This window comes from Leptonychotes weddellii, chromosome 1 (genome assembly GCF_054177405.1).
Source record: "Leptonychotes weddellii isolate Sample4059 chromosome 1, ASM5417740v2, whole genome shotgun sequence".
Taxonomy (NCBI): Eukaryota; Metazoa; Chordata; class Mammalia; order Carnivora; family Phocidae; genus Leptonychotes; species Leptonychotes weddellii.
Genome location: NC_138369.1, coordinates 10,622,426 through 10,638,985, shown reverse-complemented (window position 1 = coordinate 10,638,985; position 16,560 = coordinate 10,622,426). Strand labels below are relative to the sequence as shown.

Below are 16,560 nucleotides of genomic sequence, written 5' to 3'. Positions count from 1 at the left end.
GGGTGTCAGTCTGGGCGCCTCCTGAAAGCCCAGATCCTAATGTCTCTGCACCTGTCCCCACTGTGGCCTCAGGGGTGGCTCCAGGAAGCCTGGGGCCCCCACTTGCTGTCCAGAAGACCCAAACTGTGTAAGAATCCCTCTCAAACCTCAGTAACCCAGCAGCTCAACATCCACAGTCTCACAACACAGCCACACACATGCACACCTCCCCGCCACCACGTTTTTAGATGGGGAAACTGAGGCCTGTATCACAAAGAGTCTCATCCAGAGCTTCCAGCCCCAGGGGCATCAATAGTCATTCTGGTCCAGCCACCAGGCTCCGTGGCTTCAGACTGCGCTCCAGTCTGCTGTCCCCTGGGCCTGCCCCATAAATAGTTACTGCAAACGCTTCCACCCGGGGAAGGCTGGGCAGCGACACTCTCACCTCCCCGAGCTGGTTTCCCAGTGGCTGTGGTCTGGCGGGTGGCCCAAGTCATGTCCCAGCGGCATTGGAGGCTGCCCGGTGCCAGCCAGGAGTGGGGCTCGAGGCAGGGTCTAAGGGGGAGCCTCTGACCCACGAAGCGCCTCATTGGCCCCACTCCCTGCCTTTCATCCTAACTGTGGGGGTGGTGGCGCAGGAAGGGGGTCTCAGGCTGAGGGTCCCTTCTTCAGGAAACCCCCAGACCCCTGGGGACTCCCAGCTCTGGGTACCTCCTTCTGGCCTGGACTCTATGGAACTAGGAGAATTTAGGCCCGAACCCTCCCAACCTGGGACCCTCCCCGCACAAGGCAGGAACCTGAAGGTGGCTAAGAATGAATGAACGAAAGAGCGAACAATCCTACAACCACAGACATGGAAGGCCATACAGATCGAAACCTGAACTCCTAGCACACCTGGGGGGCTCCCACCCCAGCCCCCATCTGAATGGGGGTACTAAATAATACATTCTAGGGTGGGACATTTGATGCTGCTGCCCCGCCCCCCAACCCCCAGGAATCCCAACAATAGGGTCTGCAGCCTGATGTCCTGGGTTCAATTCCCCCCTCTGCCACTCATCAACCAGCATGACTGCTCTGTCTCTCTGGGCCTCAGTTTCCCCTTCTGTAAAACAGAGATTGTGCCCTGGTCTCAGAGTCGCTGAGGGGAGTAAATGAACCTGTGTGAAGCTGGGTTAGGCCTATTGTCAACCATAAGTGGTGAGCGTCTTCCCTCTGACAAGATTGAAATTATAGAGAAAATCAGAGATGGAGCTATGGTGTTTGTATCAGGAGGAGGCTGACTGGCCTGGTGAGTCAGAGGAGGCCCCGAATCTCCCTCCCAGACCCTGGCCACCTCTTCACTTCTTGCTGTCGCTTTCAGTCTCTCTTTTACCTAGATCCCTCTACCCCCAGATCCTCAGTTTACCTCCCTGTGATGTGGGATCAAACAGACATCCTTGACTCTCTTCTCCATTCTCCAGCAAAACTGCTCCTGAATCTGACCCATTCTCCCTACTTGGTCCAGCCCCGGTATCTATTCCTGGGACCAGCACAGGCACTGCCTCCCCGGTCTCCTTGCTTCTGCTCTCAGCCCCCATAGACTCTCCCCTTTGTGGTGGCCGAGTCAGACTCGTCCTTCCTCTCTCCAGAACCCTCTATGGCTCCCATCTTCCTTAGGGTAAAAGCTGAAGTCCGCCTTGTAGCCACAGGACCCTGCTGGTCTTGCTGTTTCCCATCTCCCAGCCCCATCCCAGGATGTTGCCAGAGGCTCTTGGTCTCTTTGCAAGAAAGAATTCAAGGAGAGGGGCACGTGGGTGGCTCAGTCGTGGAGCGTCTGCCTTCGGCTCAGGTCATGATCCCAGAGTCCTGGGATCGAGCCCCACATCAGGCTCCCTGCTCGGCGGGAAGCCTGCTTCTCCCTCTCCCACTCCCCCTCCTCGTGTTCCTTCTCTCGCTTTGTCTCTCTCTGTCAAATAAATAAAATCTTAAAAAAAAAAAAAGAATTCAAGGAGAGACCAGACATTAACGGTGGAGTGGTGCGAGAAGGAACATACAATTAAAGTGAAATTACACTCTCTGAGATGTGAGAGCAAGCGAGCTCAAGGGAGAGCTCTTGGGCCTGGGGTTTGGTCTCTATCCTTTGTTGACAGTTGTTAACTAAGGGGTGGAATATTTATTTCTTGGGGAGGAGAGTTTTTGGGGAGGAGGGTTTTGCGCTTTTTTCTTTTTCTTTGTCTTGGGTCCGTCTAGTTCGATCCGGCTTTTTGTGGCTTTGTTTTGGAGAGCTGCCAGGACAGACCTCTGACTTTCCAGATAGCTGACCATGACTCACACTTTGCTGGCCTCCAGGCATCCTGTTAAAGCCTAACTAGCTGCCTACTCTAACACAACCCTTACTCCACTTTGTCCACATTGACCTCCTGGAAACTCTTCCACATCCGGCACACTCCTGCCCCAGGGCCTTTGCACAGGCTGTGCCTCTGCCTGGGAGAGTCTTCCCCAAGACACCCACATGTCTCCAGGACCTCCTTCTAGTCAGGTCTCAGCTCTGATGTCCGCCCACATGGCCCTTCTTTTTCTCTTGCCATCAATAGTCTGTTTAGTTCACAGCCATGTCAAACCAATGCGCTTAATCATTGTGCTCACAATCACATTTGTAACAAGAGTCATTTACCAGGCGCTTACTGTGTGCCAGGCCCTGGGCCGGGGGTATGGGGCCATAGCTGAGGACAACTGAGACATATCCCTGCCCTAGTGGGACATATGGCCTGGGGGCAGGGAGGGAGATGGACAGAATGAATAAAATAGGACATGTGGCCAGATGCAGCAGAGAGAGGGTCTTTTCCTCCATCAGACCTCCTGGAAGAAGTGGGTGGCATTGAGGCCTGAGGCCCGAGCTCCGAGATGAGAATGAGCTTGTTTCTTTGTGAGGAGGAGGTGTAGGGAGGTGATGTGGGGAGGACAGCAAGCCTGGACTCCTGGGGCCCTGGGGGGGGGGGCGGCCACTGGGAGGGGGTTGCTCTTCACGTTCAGAGCAACTAGCACCCTGGGACGTCTCAAGGCAGGTGATAGGATTTGATTCATGTCTCCCAAGGGAAAGAGCAGCTGTGTGGGTCTCACCAGTTCATAGATGGGGAAACTGAGGGTCAGGGAGGTGAATCACTTACCCAGCATCTCCGAATCCAGTATCTCCAACCAGGAGCCTCCAAATCCCTCCCTTCCCCCCACCCAGTGCCGCCCAGTTGCAGGCGGGTAAACTGAGGCACAAAGGTGCCGTCACTTTCTAAGGTCCCCGGGAACACAGTCAGCCCTCCTCCACTCGCCTTGCCCCTCCCCGATGCAGCCTCACTGGGGGACTTTCTCACAAGGAGGAAATAGCCGCTGGCTTCACAAGTGGGTGGCCAAAGCCTCAGTCCCAGTTTCGGTTTGCAGATAGCGTCTGGCTCCAACCGCCTGCCTGCCTGCCTGCCCACCGCAGCCACAGCCCGGGGAGGCTTGCGGCGCCACCGTCTGCCGGCGAGATGGCTCAACAAGCCGGCAGCTCTGGGGACGCCGCGCAACCCGGGGCGGAGCCGGGAGGGGAGGTCAGGGGTCTGCTGCCCACGTGGGCGGTGGAGCCAGGGGCCCGGGAGAGCGGGGAGGGCCTCGAGCCCTCCTCCCCACTGAGCTTGGATCACTCATTCAATCAACAGGCGACAATTACTTCATGCTTTGCTGAATTAGCACATTTTATTCTCCCAGGGAGCGTGTGTTAAGTGCTTACTCTTTGGCAGGCTGTGTCCCAGGTGCTGGTTCTTTTATCACCCCCCCACAGCCCTGTAGAAGGCAATGTGTGAGATTCCTGGGGCTGCTGGAACAAATGCCCATGTACCCTGCCTGGGTTTAAACCAACTTATTCTCACACAGTCTGGGGGCGGTGGGGCGGGGGCGGGGGCGGTGGTGGGGGTTGGGGAGGGCGGCGGTCTGGAATCAAAAGAGGTTGCCAGGTGCGTTGCTTCTGGGGGCTCAGACGGAAAGCCCATCCCAGGCCTCTCTCCCGGCTTCTGGTGGCTTCCAGCAGCCCGTGGGGTTCCTTGGCTTGTGGCTGCATCACCCCGATCTCTGCCTCCATGTCCACATGGGCTTTGTCTCTCTCTTTGTCTTCTCTGTCTTTTATAAGGATACCTGTCATTGCATTTAAGGAACCTGGAGTCCAGGATGATCTTGTCTCCAGATCTATAACTCATGACATCTGCAGGGACCCTTGTAAAAACGGGACCAAGTAAATTTGAAGATCTAATTGGACTTATCAAGCCATGCATGGATGGGGCAGCATCACACCTTGCAAGTAGAGGGGAGCTCTGAGGAGTTGTACAAAATGGATGGTTTTTACCGGAAGGAGGATGGGGTAAGACAGTTATCAGCAAAAGAAAAGAAAGGGTTATTCCAGGCAGGGCCACCTTCCCTTAGGGAGAAGAGCAGGGGGACTGGTTAGGTGGATTATCTCTTCTTCCTTTGGGGGGTGGGATGGAGAGGGCCCACATGTCAGACAGCTCACTGGTGCTGATCAGAAAATTCCCGGCTGACTGGTTAAGACTTACATCCTGGGGGAGGTTGAAACTGCAATTAGGTTAGGTATTAAGCCCCTTTGTGGTGACTTGGCCGAGGTGAAACCATTTTGGGCCTGTGGTTTTCTTTTTAACACTCTTTAAGGTCATGTTCCAAGGTTCTGGGTAGACATTGGGGGCCACAATCTAACATTCTCCAGGCAGGTATTATCAGTGCTACTTTAGGGGAAACTGAGGCACAGAGCGATCAGGTTGCTGATCTGAAGGGCTAGGATTTAAACCCTGGCTGTCGGGAGACTGAATCTATTCGCTTCACTGCCAAGTCCTTGCCAGAAGCTGGGGACACAGAGGCAAACAAGAATTGGCAGCATCAGGGACATGACCTGTGAACCTCAGGCTGATGGATGTTCAGTGTGTTAGGGTGTGATCTTAAAATGAAGGGTCCCCCGAAGTGGGCTGCATGGTGTCCTCCAAAAGACATATCCACCCAGAACCCTGTGAATGTGACCTTATTTGGAAATAGGGTCTCTGCAGATTTCATTAAGATAAGGATCTCGAGATATGATCATCCTGGATTAGGGTGGACCATAAATCCAATGATGTGTCCTTATAAGATAAGAGAAAGGTGGGGGAAGATCTGAGACCAGAGAAGGCCAGGTAAAATGAAAGCAGAGACTGGGCCCAAAGACTGAGTTTTTGGTATGAAGTGATGTAAGGACCCAAGTGAATTGTTTTCAACATGGACTCTCACTTCAGAGATTCTTTTATAGAATAGTCTCCCTTCCCCACTGCTGGGATAGATCTTCTCCATCTTGCAGCAAATTCCTGACCTGCACAGAGTGTCTGTGGGCATTTAATTCCAGTCCATTGGTCAACCTGTCTCTCCCTGTGCCAATATCCCTCTGACTTAATTGCAAGCTTTGTCATGGGTTCCCATATCTGGTAGGACAGGTAACACCGCCTGTTCTGTGTAAGTGTTCTGACTATTTGTAATTGTCAGCTCTTCCAGGTAAATGTTTGAATCATTTTATCAAGTTCCCAAGGGAAAACCCCTGCTGTGACTTTGATTGGGATGGCGTTAAAACTTCAGATGGGGGAAAAAAACCCAAACCTTCAGATGGGGAGAATCAGCATCCTTTGAGCCTTAGCCTCCCCATCCATGAATATGGTACATCCACCATCCCTCTTGCTTCCTTGGGATCTCTCTCTCTCTCTCTTTTTTAAGAATTTTATTTATTTATTTGAAAGAGAGAAAGAGAGAGAGAATGAGCAGGGGGAGGGGCAGAGGGAGAAGCAGACCGCCCACTGAGCAGGGAGCCTGACTCGGGCTCGATCCCAGGACCCTGGGATCATGACCTGAGCCGAAGGCAGATGCTTAACCAACTGAGCCACCCAGGCACTCTCCTTGGGATCTCTTAAGACAGCCATTTCTGTTTCCCTGAAGGGTTGAGAACACCATTTATTTCATTTATTTCTCTTTCCCATGTAGGGAGTCCTCCAACTGACCTTCTGTTTCGCCCGGTTATCGCTTCCCCCACTACATTCCTGATATCACTGAGTTGCTTTGTTTGTCTGTTTTTGATTGGACCTGTTTTCACATGGCGAGCATCTTCCCTTGTCGATTTGGGGGGTGCATATCAAGTTCATTTTAAGCTCCTGGCCTATCTGTCCTCCTGTTCCCACTCTTGGTGGAGGCCATGGTTCAGAGACTTGTCCTGGTGAAATGATGGGTTTCTCCAGATCTGGTCATTTGGATTCCAGCCCATTTCCTCAGGGACATCAATGATAAGGCCAGCCCCAGGCCCCCAGTCTCAGGGAATGAGATGAGAGCCCAGGTCCCCTAAAACTCAGGCCATTACTTCTCACTCCTCCTCATTCCCCCTGTCCAGCCTTCCCCTGCCCAGCCTTTCCCAAGAAGGCAGCTCATAGGGGGGTGGCCACTCTGTATATTGCAAGTGACACCCCAGGGTAAGGAAAGAGGCATCACTGCCCGGGTCATTCCAGCCTCGCTCCCAGCAGGTGTGGGGGTGTGCACCACCTCTTCCCGAAATGGCAGGGAGATGCCAGGAGCAGAATTCCGAGCCGCCTCCTTGAGGCTGCCTGGCGCCTCTGTCTCAGGCCTGGGGCATTCTCAGAGTTTTCTCGGCATCCCCCACTCTGGCGCCTCTGGGCTGGTCTCCAGGAAGAGCTGAGATTTCCCTCCATCCTGGACATTAGGCCTGGGATCAGACCCAGGAGCCCAGAGATCATTTTAAAATGCTTTGTGTTATGGAAAATTTCGAACATGCCCTGGAGTCAAGAACGCACAGTGACCCCATGGGCTGTCCTGAGACTCACAGTGATCCAGGAGGCACTGACCCCATTTCCATGACACTCCTTCCCCCTCGACCTTATTAGGGTACTGCTAATCCCAGGGTCACACTCCTCACCCAAGATCTGAGATGCTTCTCACAGGACAAGCCCAGCTCCAAAATCACAATCACCCCTGAAACCCTCTCTCTCTCCCTGTCTCTCCTTGTATCTCTGTCTCTCCCTGTCTCTCTTTATCTCTCTTTCCCCCATCTCTCTGTCCTCTCTCCCTGTCTGTCTCATTTGTCTCCCACTGTCTGTCTGTCTCTCTCCCAGGTGGATTGGGTGCCATGTCTCACCTCCCCCAACTCCTGCATCTACCCCTGGGCCTCCAGTCTGAGTGGGAAGAGCCACACTGTTGAACCTCCAGTCAGTGGTTGACAGGCTGGACTTCTGAATGAGGCCAGAGTTGTACACGCTGGGCCCAACTCAGGGCCTGGCTGCCTTGCCCCGCCCATTAACCCCCATCCTGAGAGCCACACTGCTGAGTCCCCACAGCTACCCCCACCAAAGCTTCCCTCAAAGGGCCATGAGCTCCTCCATTGGTCACCTGAGTCCAACCTCCTGATGACCCGGGTACTCCGGGGCCCCAGGACAACGGCCTGGGCTCCTCAACACCCCCAAGATTGTTCTAGAATAGAAGCAGCACCACGAGTGGACCTTGTCAAGGGGCAGCTGTGCATTGGGCATGACCGTGCCATGCAAGCAAGCCTGCCTTGTAGATGAACAGCTCAAGCGTGTGGACATGGTGCAATGTGCGATCTCTCCATCTGTGGATTGCCATCAGCAGAAAGCAAATACATACAGCAGAGAGGACAAAAGATACGAAATCCAACCCAGGATTTACTTATCCCTCCTTGATAGCACCTACTGTACCACCCCCAACCCACCCGGTCCCCATGTGGCCAGGGGGTCATGACCTCGTTGTACAGCTGGGGAAACAGAGGCAGTGTGGCTTTGACAGCTGTAATATCTCTGTTCCTAAATTGTCTGCTTTCATGAACTCTTTTCTGTGTTTACGTAACAGTGTGGTCGTGTGTATTGCACAAAGGCTTTGTACGTAGCGCGTTAATATTTACATGATTGAAAATACAGATATGTTTTATTTTGAAGTGAGAAAAAGAACATGAACAGGCACACCTGGACAGCTAGACTATAGTAAGAGCATTTTTCATCCTTCCGTAGCTATGACCAATCACACAAGTTCCTGGAACAGAAGACTTTGTATCAAAGCATTTGGATTTTGTTATGATGTTGCCTTTTCCCGATAGACTTAAAATAAAATATCATATAACTATTTTAAAGGCCAGCTTTGTTAGGGCGTAACTCACATACAATAGAGTACAGCTGGATGAGTTTTGACAAAGGCATACAATCCTGAAACTATCAATCTGGATAGATTTCCATTACCCAGAAAGCCCCCTTGCAGCTGATCCCCTCCTCCGGGTATACAATAAGTAATAAATACGGGATGAACACATTCGCTTTACCAACTAAAAACAGTGAGTTATAGATTCAACTGGTAGGGAGATGGAGATGCCTCATGCCACGGTCCCCTGGGCTGGGGTGAAGGTCTGCCTATGGATATTGGCAATTGGCCAAAGTCCCATTTTATAGCCAGTACTACTGAGGCTGGAGACAAATGGCCCAGAGGGTCCAGTGGCCCCGATTCCGGCCCCGGGCCCTGGGCCTCCATCTTCTCACCTCAAACGTGAGGATAAAAAGGAAGAGTGGGGGGCGCCTGGGTGGCTCAGTCGTTAAGCGTCTGCCTTTGGCTCAGGTCATGATCCCAGGGTCCTGGGATCGAGCCCCGCGTCGGGCTCCCTGCTCTCCCTCTCCCTCTCCCCCTGCTTGTGTTCCCTCTCTCGCTGTGTCTCTCTCTGTCAAATAAATAAATAAAATCTTTAAAAAAAAAAAAAGAAAAAGGAAAGGTGGGTGTTGCTATGGACTGAATGTTTGTGTCCTCCCAACATTCATAAATGGAAGCCCTGATTCCCAATGTGATGGTGCTGGGGGGAGGCTTGGGGAGGTGATTAAGCTATGGCGGGGGGAGCCCCTGTGATGGGATTAGTGCCCTTAGAAGAAGAGGCACAGGAGAGCTGGCTTCCTCTCCCTGCTTTCTGCCACGTGAGGACACCGTGAGCAGGTGGGTGTCCACAAACCCAGAAGCAGCCCTCACCAGACACCAAATCTCCCGGCACCTTGACTTTGGACTTGCCAGCCTCCAGAACCGTGAGAAGTCCATGTTTGCTGTTTAAGCCCCCCATTCATAAAACGAAGATTTGCTGCATCGTGGGGTCACTGTGAGCTCTCAACCGGTAGCTTTGTCCTTCCGAATCTGTCTTCCTGTCTGTAAAATGGGGATACTTCTGGGACCAGCCTGCTGGGGGCTTTTGTGGCTATTAGAGGTAGTTCCCAGCAAGGCTCGGCTGGGCATTTTTAGGCCTTAGCAGCTTTGATGACAGTGGTTGTTACTGTTGCCATCCCAGCCCTGGTTCTCAGTCCTGAGAGTTCCCAGATGGGCAGCCCAAAGCTCTTCCCTCTGCCTCCTGACTCCATCCAGCAGCTTGTGGTCTCATCTCCTTCTTCCTGCTCTGTGTCCTGGGAGGCAGCCATGGCAATGTGCAGAGGAGGGTGCATTAGGCAGGCAGGTGGCTCAGGAAATTCCCGTGCAGAGGCAGGGCTGGGTGCTGTTCATCTCACCTGCCGCCCCCCTCCACCACCACTCTCCCCCGGCCCCCTGGCCAAGGATGTGCTCAGACTTTTGTCCTTCCGCGTGTGGGCGGTTGAAGGCACCACATCTTGCCCGACTTGCCAGGCGACCCTGGCCATCCTAAACTTAGCCTTGACTATCTGCTGGCGCGTGAAATTGTCAAAGGGAGCTGGGGGTGGCATGAAGCCAGCCCCTGAAATCATTATGTTCCCTCTCACCCCAGGACCTTTGTGCGCACGGTGCCCACTGCCTAGGATTCTCTGTTCCCTGTTTGTACCTGCAAATCTCCTCCTCCAGGTCTCTGGCAAATGTCACCTCCCCCAGAAAGCCCTTCTGGACCTTACTCAGGGGGTTCTAGCACTGAGGATCTCCCTTTGGCAGGTCTTGTCCAAGTTATAATTTGGCATTTATGATGATGACTGCATTAACATCCATCTCCCTTGTTGATGGGGAGCCCTGGGCAAGCAGGAGTTAGAGTGCTTGGCATACAGTAAGTATTCAATAAAGAGTGATGGAATCGAACAGTGAATTCAAAACTGTTTATTGAATGTCATCTTACATTCGATCAACATCTCCCCTGAGCCTTTCAGGCATCCAGGTGCTGGGGACATCCTATGAATGAAGAACCCCCCTCCTTCCTGTGGCCCAGAGCCCCTTGCTGACATCCTAGTGAAACTCTTGAATGGTGCCATTCTTGTCACCCAGGGTCTGTTCCCCAGAGACACATGATGCATTTATGAGCTCATCATCAGACCTTACTTGGGCTTACCCCTGAGATGAGGTCCTGGGGAAGACAAGGACGGTGAACATCAGTGCTAAGATGCATCAGGCCCTTTCTCTGTGCCTGGCCTGAGATCCCCTCTGGACCTTTACCACTTCCTGTCGGGAAGACATCATCAGAGGAGAGGCAGATGTGACAAATGAACATCTCATTTTCTTGTTCATTTGCTTTGCGGTTTTTAGTATAAATAAATCCCATACAACATTTGGGATATACTTATACTGAAAATGTATTGCTTGATCTTTGAGCTCGCTGAGTAGACACCATAAGCAAAGCTCACCCTCCCGAGTGGAAAAAATTTATGGACAAGAAATTATCCTCGAAATTAAATGGTGGCAGACATGCCCAAGGAATACTGCGGGAGTTCGGTCCCTTTAGGAATCTTGTGATAGATTAATGTGTGGGGATGGCAACAAGTGGGCTACAGAACAATATTGGAACAGCGGTAATATGAGGAAATTGTATCATCATGTTAGAAGCCTTGGAACAAGTATAAACAATGGGTGTGAGGGGTGCGTGGTGGCTCAGTGGGTTAAGTGTCTGTCTTTGGATGCAGTCATGATCCCGGGGTCCTGGGATCGAGCCCCCCATCAGGCTCCCTGCTCAGCGGGGAGTCTGCTTCTCCCTCTCCCACTCCCCCTGCTCGTGCTCTTTCTCTCTCTCTCTCTCAAATAAATAGATAGAAGCTTAAAAACAAAAACAAACAAAAAAACAATGGGTGTGTTCACCGGAAGAAATCAACTGCTTCCACGTGTTCCTTTCCATAGCACCTGTTTTACTACAACATAAAAATCAGGTCATGTGCAAAAAAAAACCCCCAAAAAACAAAAACGTGTTGGTTGTTTGTCTGAAATTCAATGTTAACTGGGTATCCTGTATTTTTATCTGGCAACCTTGATCCATCATCATGCCCATTTTACAGATAGGGTAGCAGAGGCTCGGGGAAGTTAAGTGATGTGTGCAAGGGGGCACAGCCAGGGATGAGCAGAGAGAGAATGCGAGCCAGACCCTGGGACCCAGCACCTGCGGGGCTCAATTCCTGCCTCCAAAGAGCAGGTATGAGCCTGGGGGTCCTCAGTGAGCACAGACCTCGCCTTGCCTGAGCCAAGAACTCTTTCCACATTCCCACTCCTGGCGCCGGAGGCAGCCACACAAGAGGGGTCCGCAGGCCCAGGGCCCTCTGCAAACGCCTGCAGAGGGGCCCGTCCCACCGGCCATCTGGACTCTGGCATCTGGAAGCTGGTCAGCTGGTCCCCTGTAAACAGCCGGTCTCATGTCACTGTAAACAGCTGGTGTCCAGAGTTGTCACAGTGCCCAAGTCTCAGTGTGACTGCCCTGTGACTCGATACCCTGCCACCGGCCCCTGTCACTTGATACTCGGTAAACAGTGTTCTGAGAATGGGCAGCAGTGCCCCATTTGGTCAGTGCGCTGCTTGAGCCAGGGGCTGGGTCCAACTTAAGTGGGGTCCCGACACCTCACGAGCCATCCTCACTTGCTCTGTTCTAATACCCTGTAAACATCGAATCCTGACACCTGTTATTTGTCAGTGGTCAGATACTGCTAGTATCTGACTTGCTATACCACATCTTAGCTGCCTGACCTGGAAGCACTTTGAGCAGAGTTCCAACACTTTGTAAACAGCGAGTCCTGATACTTTCTTTGTTGCCCGTTGAGGGCCTCATCCAGGGGCTGGCCGACGAGAGCTCTGGCCGTAACCTAGAAGTGGCTTTTACACTTTTAAAGGGTTGGAAACAGACCAAAAGAGGGTTTCGTGACATATGAAAATGATCTGGGGCGCCTGGGTGGCTCAGTTGGTCGAGCGACTGCCTTCAGCTCAGGTCATGATCCCAGGGTCTTGGGATCGAGCCCCACATCAGGCTCCCTGCTCAGTGGGAGCCTGCTTCTCCCCTCCGCTCATGCTTGCTCTCGCTCTCTCTCAGATGAATAAATAAAACCTTAAAAAAAAAAAGAGGGGCGCCTGGGTGGCTCAGTCGTTAAGCGTCTGCCTTCGGCTCAGGTCATGATCTCAGGGTCCTGGGATCGAGCCCCACATGGGGCTCCCTGCTCCGCGGGAAGCCTGCTTCTCCCTCTCCCGCTCCCCCTGCTTGTGTTCCCTCTCTCACCGTGCCTCTCTCTGTCAAATAAATAAATAAAATATTTAAAAAAAGAAAAAGAAAACGATCTGAAATTCAAGTTTCAGTGTTCACGAATAAAGTTTTATTGGGACACAGCCACGCCCACTCATTTGTGCCTGTGTATGGCGGCTTTCAAGGGGGCAGTCGAGTGGCTGAGAGACTGCATGCCCCGCGAAACCTCAACTATTCATTATCTGACTTTTTATAGAGAAAGTACGTCAACTCCTGCTCTGAGCTCCTGGACAGCCCCCGTTCTCTGTACTGCCCTTCGTATCCTATTGGTCATCTACGGTCCACAGTGTTCATATCCGGAGCAAACTACGAGCTCAACGGTCCGCAGCGTTCATATACTGGGCAAAGGCGTCCCCTCCCTTTGTAAGAGTCACTTTCAGCCTGAAGGGCTGACATGCTCAGGGCTGCAAGTGTTTGGACTCTGACAGCAAGTTGATGTGTCCTAACTGTGTCAACACTTCATGCCGGGAAAGGCAACCAAAAGGAGACCCAAAGGGTAACCGAGAATTAGGCAAAGTAAAAAAGAAGGATTTTGCCACCCGGGGGCAGGACCTTGAACTCTGAGTCAAAGAGCTGGACATTCTCCCAAGGGCGATGTGGAGCTCTGGCCACGTGGGAGCAGAAGAGGAGAGTGCTTTGCTGGCCACAGGGATACTGCCTCTCCGTACCTTGGATTTCCCATCTATGCTGTTGGCAGAGCCGGAATGAGGAACCTTCCAACCTACTCTGGAAGGAAAGGGTGAGAGATGATGCTGGGAGACTCTCCCATTTGGGGGAGGGGTGCTGTGCATCCCCCTTTGGAGCTCCCATTACAGAAGGGAGGTGGATGATGGCCACGAAGCCACTAATATGTCATAATTAGGAATTGCCAGAAGCACAAGAGAGGGGCTGAGAGAACGGGGCAGCTTTGGTCAGGGAGGCTGAGGGGCCTCTGAGGAGGGCAGAGTTGAACTTAGATCTGAGGAGGAGAAGGTGGGAGACTTGTGAGGAGTGAGGGAAGGACTATCTGAGCAGAAGGAACAGCAAGTGCAAAGGCCCTGAGGCCAAGCCACACAGGACCTTGTGGGCTTTGCAGAGGGTATTTAAGGGATGGGATCTGAGCCTTGTTTCAAAACCCTCATGGCTGCCCTGGGGCTGGAGCACTGAGACACCAGCACGAAACCACCGTTACACTGTCTGGGCCTTGGAATATCTCTAGTCCATTCCACAGATAGACCCGACTGGTATGGAGCTGCTGTGAGCCAAGGCCAGAAAGACCACAGGCCTGGGCAGGGGAGTTTCCAGAACACACAGGCCTCTGGATCAAGCGGAAATGTCTTGCCTGCCTTTCTAAACCACAGAGTTTGGCAGGTTCTGAGGGTGATGTGGCAGTAGGAGTCACCTCCTGGGGACTGGGCATGGCGAAGACACCTGGGCCAGCTCCAGAAAGTCAGCATGTGGGAAACATGGTCTTGTGTTCCTGGCTATGCAACTGAGAGGCCTCAGCCCTGGCCTGTCTGGAGGGGACAGACATGGCCAGACACCAAATGCCCTCAGCCCATGGTGTCAGGACTGGCCTGGAGAAAAGGGGTATTTGAGATGGGGTTTTGAAGGATGAGTAGAAGTTTGCCAGCAAGAGAAAGGCATCTCAGGAACATGGCATACAGGAGGCCCCGGTGGCTGAGTGATCCCGGACGGTCCCTGACCCTCAGGTATTTCCTCCACTTGATGTAAGCAAGGACAAAGCCTCTATGCATTGTCAGATCTGGCTGGCCCAGGCTTGAATTCAGCCTTTTCCACTTTTGGGGTGACTCTAGGTAAGTGAGACCCCCACCAAGATTGGCCCCAGTTTACAGGAGAATAAACTGAGATTTGTAGAGGGAGCCCACACATCCTAGGATGCAGAGGGAAGTGGTCAAAGCTGAGTCAGGACTCAAGGAAGGGCAGGGGAACAGCTAAGAAATGGGGGGGGGGTGACTTGCCCAAGCCCATTATCCTGAGACCTGAGAGATGGAGAAGAATGGAGGGCAGAGTAGCTTGGTTAGTGGGCATACAGGTGCAAAGGCTCTGAGGTAAGCACATATTTAACAGTCTCCAGGAAGAGCCAGGGGGCCAGAGGCCGACGAGTGAGGGGACAGACAGAGGGAAAGGAGAGCATAAGCCAGCTCTTGCCAGCACCCACCAGTCCCCAGTGCCGACAGACACCCACGCCCAGCACCTAGACCCAGACTTGCAAATGCACCAACCGGCCCCCGTTTGCTTCCCGTACTGGCTGAGATGTGCCAACCCGCCCTCCAGCACATGCGACACGTATGCACGTGCCTCTGGGCAACTCCACGGCCAAGGCTGACATGGAAACACACATGCGCACACCGGTGGGCTCTGTTTATCTCCAGGCTGCCCGCAAACACACATGTGCGTGTGCACCCCCACCCCCAGCACAGCACGCGTCATGAGGAGGCTAAGGAAGCGCTGCTGGGGGGCTCCCTTGAGAGCTGGCTTCCTGTTTTCAAAGAGGCCAGGAACCGCTGAGGGAATGTTTTGGACAGACCCGGCCCCTCCTCCCCTGGCTCAGCACACCCCGTCCAGTCCCACAGACCTTGTGTTGCTTCTGTGCCCAGTACTGACCCGGGTCTACAGTGAAGTCGGGTTCCAGATGACAAACCCAAGGCTCAGAGAGGTGCGGCCACTATCCCAGGGTCACACAGGAAGGAAGAGGTGGTGCTGGGAGTCCAGACCCTGAACCCCACCCTGCCTCCCCCTGGAGCCCCATTCCCCGGGGGGTGGGGCTCACGGATGGGGAAACGGGAAATGTTCCCTCCTGTCTTGGACTGTGGTCCTGTTCCCGGGCTCCCAGAGCCACCCCCCACCCAGCCCCAGGCTCTCCTGCCCCGTGAACCCAACTCTCCCATTCACCACCCACCTATGTCTCTCCTCCATGTCCCCAAAGAAGGGCCACCTACACTACAAATGTTAAAGAAACGTCAGCTGCCAACAGAGCTGCCAGCAAAGACTTAGTCTCACCTTTAAGGGGCTGGTGGGGTTGCCTAGGAGCAAATAACCAAACACATCTACAGCTGCCCCCTCTGTGCTCCAGCCCCACAGAGATACAGGAATGGCTGAGGACACCCCTGGCCCTCTCTCGCCTGCTGTGGTTGCACACACTGTTCCCTCTGCTTGGAATGCCCTTCTCTAGCTCCCTGGTGAACTCCTCTTCATCCATCAAAACCCCAACTCCAGTGTCCTCTCCTCCTGGAAGCCCTCCCAGGGCTCTCGCAGGGCCTTCCCTCTGGCTCCACCCTCACTCCACAGGGCTAGGGGTGTCTGTGGATTTCACCACAATGACCTTGGGACTCTCTGTTCTGCCCCTCCTTGTGGTAGCAAAGATGGCTCCTATTCTCACTTCCAGGAGCCCCCAAACTCCTGGGGTGATTGGCCCACTCAGAGTCACATGCCTATTATTGAACCAATGCCTGAGTCTGTGGTCACAAAAGGCTCTAATTGGCCAGACCTGGTCACGTGTCCACACCTGGAGCCACGACCTGGCTCCATCTGCCCACCGAAAGGCAAGCAGGGAGAGTATCTCCAAAACCGCAAAAACCTGTGACCAAGGACTAAGGGGTCCTCTGCCTGCCCCATCCTGGCTGGAGGGCCTTGGGCAAGTCACCTCTTCTCTGTGCCTCAGTTTCCCCACCTATGAATCAGGCTCAGCAGAGGGGAGGTATTGGAGCACTGGGGACCCACTGAGGCATGCCCCATCCCTCCCCTCCCCAACCCTGCTCAGCAGGCCCTGTTTACCCTGTCCCCGCCCCACCCCAGTCCTTTATTGTTGTTCTCTGTGAATCCCCCAGTCCCCCACCCCCAAGGATCTCCCAGCGAGGCAGGCCCTGATGGCCACTGGCTGAGTCACTTCTTCCTCCTGGGCCCCTTGCCCGGCCTGATGCTTTCTGGGGACTTTCCTGGCCTTGAACATCAGAAATGAGGTGGGGGAAGCGAGGGCGGGGGCGCGCGTGCACGCACGCGGACAAGGCTGTGCGCACCCTGGCGTGGGTTCAAAAGCCCCGGTCCTGCACCCACCTGTGAGA

General features: G+C 53.5%; 1 protein-coding gene and 1 pseudogene across 1 annotated transcript in view; both read left to right on the top strand.

Moving 5' to 3' along the window:
- The window catches only part of IL12RB1 (interleukin 12 receptor subunit beta 1), a 32,155-nt gene extending 24,004 nt beyond the window's left edge, over positions 1-8,151 (top strand). Inside the window, exon 17 of the mRNA XM_081815481.1 lies at positions 7,131-8,151. Within this exon, the coding sequence (XP_081671607.1) occupies positions 7,131-7,216 (86 nt within the window). The 3' untranslated portion in view covers positions 7,217-8,151. The remainder of the gene's footprint in view (positions 1-7,130) is intronic.
- Positions 7,543-12,360, top strand: LOC145716881 (small nuclear ribonucleoprotein G pseudogene; annotated as a pseudogene).
- Positions 12,361-16,560: the final 4,200 nt, after the last annotated feature.